This window comes from Bison bison, unplaced genomic scaffold (genome assembly GCF_000754665.1).
Source record: "Bison bison bison isolate TAMUID 2011002044 unplaced genomic scaffold, Bison_UMD1.0 scf7180017848513, whole genome shotgun sequence".
NCBI classification, from domain to species: Eukaryota; Metazoa; Chordata; class Mammalia; order Artiodactyla; family Bovidae; genus Bison; species Bison bison.
In genome coordinates this window covers 1-3509 of record NW_011479086.1, presented here as the reverse complement: position 1 = coordinate 3509, position 3509 = coordinate 1, and the positions used below count along the sequence as shown (strand labels likewise).

General features: G+C 62.4%; 1 protein-coding gene across 1 annotated transcript; it reads right to left on the bottom strand.

Annotated features, from left to right (window-relative positions):
• Positions 1–71: 71 nt before the first annotated feature.
• LOC104992492 (endoplasmic reticulum mannosyl-oligosaccharide 1,2-alpha-mannosidase-like) lies at positions 72–3500 on the bottom strand. The gene is made up of 4 exons (XM_010845401.1): positions 2965–3500; positions 2392–2581; positions 791–981; positions 72–274 (listed from the first exon to the last, which is right to left on the bottom strand). The coding sequence occupies exons 2-4, from the start codon at positions 2518–2520 to the stop codon at positions 130–132; spliced, it is 465 nt and encodes a 154-aa protein (XP_010843703.1). The 5' UTR covers positions 2521–2581; positions 2965–3500; the 3' UTR covers positions 72–129.
• Positions 3501–3509: the final 9 nt, after the last annotated feature.

Below are 3509 nucleotides of genomic sequence, written 5' to 3'. Positions count from 1 at the left end.
GGACACCCACATCCACCCGGGACCGCCCCGCTCCACGGCCAGGATCACGAGGTCCCCCCGGTCGTCCCCACTCAGAGCCATCAGACGTCAAGCACAGAGGCCGGGTCCCCACGCTGCCTTGAGGCCGCATCAGGGAAACACCCTCCCACTCACCATCTTGGCGCTGAAGCGGCCGTGGTTGAGCTCCCCCACGAAGGTCAGCTTCCTGGGCTCAGACCTGGCGAGCAGGTGCTTCCTGATCCCGTCCACGGCTTCCAGGTAGTCTTCCAGCAGCCTATGCAGACCAGCGGGGCCTGTGTGCTCTGGCCAGGTGGGCGCACAGCCCTCAGGTCCACAAACAGGGCTGACCCCGAGCTCCTGTCCCCGTTCTGGGATCTATGAGGCCCGGCCCTGCCAGCCCCATGGGGTCAGCCTGAACCAGCCTGCGGGCTCCCAGTCAGTGACACTTCCTGGGCCACAGTCACCCCCAGGCTTGAGGCTTGAGAGGATCCCAGCACCCCACTGGGGTTTATCTCTTTTATAACCAACAAGGAGCAACCAGGCTGCTCCCTGGGAATGTGTGAGTTTTCAGTGTCAAAGTGCTAAGCGTGAGGAGGCCCACATGGCCCTGGCTGCCTCCCGCCGGAGCCGACGACCGAGCAGCCACAACCCCAAGGAAGACCCCTGTCTGCCCACCCCGGTGGCCGGTCCTTGCTCTGCATATAGGATGAACAGAAACACCCTTCCCCACAGAGAGCCCCGCCACCCCGAGCCCAGGGGGCCACCCCGAAGGCAGAGAAACAGGCCTCACTGCCGCTCCTTCTTCCCGCCCTGGATCCACTGCTTCAGCAGGTACTCGTAGTAGCTGTCGGCCCTGGCGCCCAGGGTGAACACGCCCAGGTGGGTGAAGCTGCCGCTGTTGGTGTTGATGAACATGGGCACCAGCCCGTCCAGCTTCCCGTGCAGGGCATGCACACGTCTCGTCACCTCCTCTGCGGCCTCCTGGGCAGACGGTGGGGGCGGTGAGCAGGTGAGCTAGGTAGAGGGGCTGCCAGCAGCCGACCGCGGGGCTGAAGCTGTCCTCGAGACCCTTCCCAGCCCTGAGCCAGGAGGACAGGTCAGAAGCAAGTGGCCTGTGTGGTGTGACCACGTCCCAACCTCAGGACGGCACAGGCCCCTCACGGCAGTGCCCGGCCGGGGACCTGCTGGGCCTCCTACGCAAAAGACACGCGGCACGTGGACACACACACGGCAACACACCACTGGTTAAAAATCAAACCCAACTGGAGGCACCGTCACACCCCCGTGAGGAGGGACAAGTGACAGCTGGATGGCGGACAAAGGCACGTCTGGACAGGTGGACCCAGCCCGGGCCCTCCCGCCAACTACCCAGCGGCACACCAGCTGAAGCTTGGCAGTCATCAGCCCAGCAACAAGTCCACTGTGTCAGGGATTCTCTAAGCTGAGAAAGGAAGGATCCTGACCGGTCCTGCCACCTTGAGACAGCAGGCTCACTGGCCACCCAGACTGCAGCCACGGCAGGAGAAGACGCCACTGAGCACGGGGAAAGCTCCGCACAGCCTACCTGGCTGCCCAGGCTGGTGGAGTGACAAACGGGAAGTCGGTGAACAGTGCTGGGGTCGCTTGGGTGGGGGGGACAGTTCTAGAGGGGGACGACGGCCAGACGCGTGAGCACAGACAGCCACGGTTACGGGAGACGGCGGGACCTCTCGACACAAACATCTCAACAAAAACGAGATGGGGTGAGCGGAGGAAACAAGGAAAGCTCAGCGGATGCCGACACGCAGACAGACCCGCCACAGGAGAGTCCCTGTGGAGGCAGGTGGCAGACGCTCCTGAAGACAGAGACAACCAGAGCCAGCCACAGAGACAGGTCCGCCATCCCTCCACACACACAGTCAGTGCCGCGAGCCGGAGCCAGGCCGGCACCCCACTCCAGCTGCCCACCCGGGACAGCGTGTGGGCCCCGTCAGGGCGCCACAAACGGGACGACGACGACGTCACCTACGCTGACCTGGCTACGAAACCCAGAGCTCCAACACACCCCGTGGCACTCAGCCACAACACAGCAGGCGGTCCTCGCCACTGCAGGAGGGCACAGGACAACGGCAAGTGGACACCAGGCCATGCCGAGCGCGGCAGGACAAGCCGTCAGCTGTCGGGGCCCCGCAGGCCAGGCAGAGGACTCGGCCTCCAGTCAAGGCCTCTCCCATCTGCGCCTCTGGCATCACCAGAAAATGCGATTCTGCAGGAGAACGTGGGACAAGAACCAACACCGACGCGAGTCTCGTGGCCCAGCACCCACAACCACGCAGACCTGCACTCGCCTCCACGAGCCGGAGACGGCCCCGCAGAAAACCCGCACCAGCCGGGGGCAGAGCCCCCCCATACCTGAAATTTCTTATCTCCCGTGAGACGAGAGAGCTCTCGGAACTCCAGCTGAATGCTTGTCACCTCAGCCACCGTGCTATCAGAGGTCCATCGGGGTGGGTGAGCAACTCCAGTGCCAATGTTTACCATCGGAGTATGGAATCTTAGAGGGTGTTCGGAAGGCAGGCATTAACCGATTTCCAAAATCCTCCTGACACACAACACAGCGATGAGTCAACGATTCCTGCTGCTCGGCGGCCTTGTCTCCACGACACGATGGTGAACCCAACACCCCTTTTCATCTAATTCTGTGGACAGACCCGAGTATGCTGGCTTCACCTGACCCAACCCTGGCCAGCTACAAAAACCGAGCTGGACTCAATTCATTCAGAATGACCTCACGGGCAGGCAGCAGGCTGGCACAATGCTGCTTCAGCCACCCACGTGCTCGGAAAGAGACGCCAGAGCGGGAGGAGACAGAACCGGAAACAAACGCCCGCCACAGCCTAATCCCGTGAGAAAAGCATTGACTGCTGAGCACTTGAGACCCCAGTCCCCCCAGGAAGCGAGCAGACCCGACGCCGGGACACTCACAGCCTTCTTCAGGAAGAGGATGTCCCCAGATAGGTGGAAGGCACTCAGAAGCCCCCCCAGGATCCGGATTGTGCTCTCAAACAGGTTGACGTCCACATTTTTCCGAAACCGTAACTTCTTTGACACCCACTTCCTGGCTTCTTGAAATTCTACCACGTGGAACAGCAGAGACACAGGAACAAATGAACAGGCCAGCCTTTCCTGGCCGCGCCCTCGGGGCTCTGCACACCCCTGCAGGGTTCCGACATCACCTCCTCACGCAGGAGGGGGGCCCAGGAGTCCTCCAACCGCACAGAAAACATGGGGCCAGCGTGCAGCTGGGGGAAGGCTGTGCAGCGTGAGCACAAGTGCTCAACGTCAAAGCCACACTACAGAGAAGCACGAGAGAGTGAGTGGCTGGAGGCCTGCAGTGCAAGTGTGAGACGGAACAGGGCCGTGCGCGCCAGTTCAGAAATACCCAGGACACGCCACCCGTCTCACCCTGTCTCCACCGACGAGGCCTGAGGGAGACTCGGGGCACGGCCGGCCACCGCGTCGGATCACGT

Coding starts and splice junctions, on each gene's coding strand:
- LOC104992492 (XM_010845401.1), bottom strand. CDS start 2,520: ATGGTAAACATTGGCACTGGAGTTGCTCACCCACCCCGATGGACCTCT. Junction 982..2,391: donor CGGGAGATAAGAAATTTCAG/GTATGGGGGGGC, acceptor CCGTCTGCCCAG/GAGGCCGCAGAGGAGGTGAC. Junction 275..790: donor GGCGGGAAGAAGGAGCGGCA/GTGAGGCCTGTT, acceptor TGGTCTGCATAG/GCTGCTGGAAGACTACCTGG.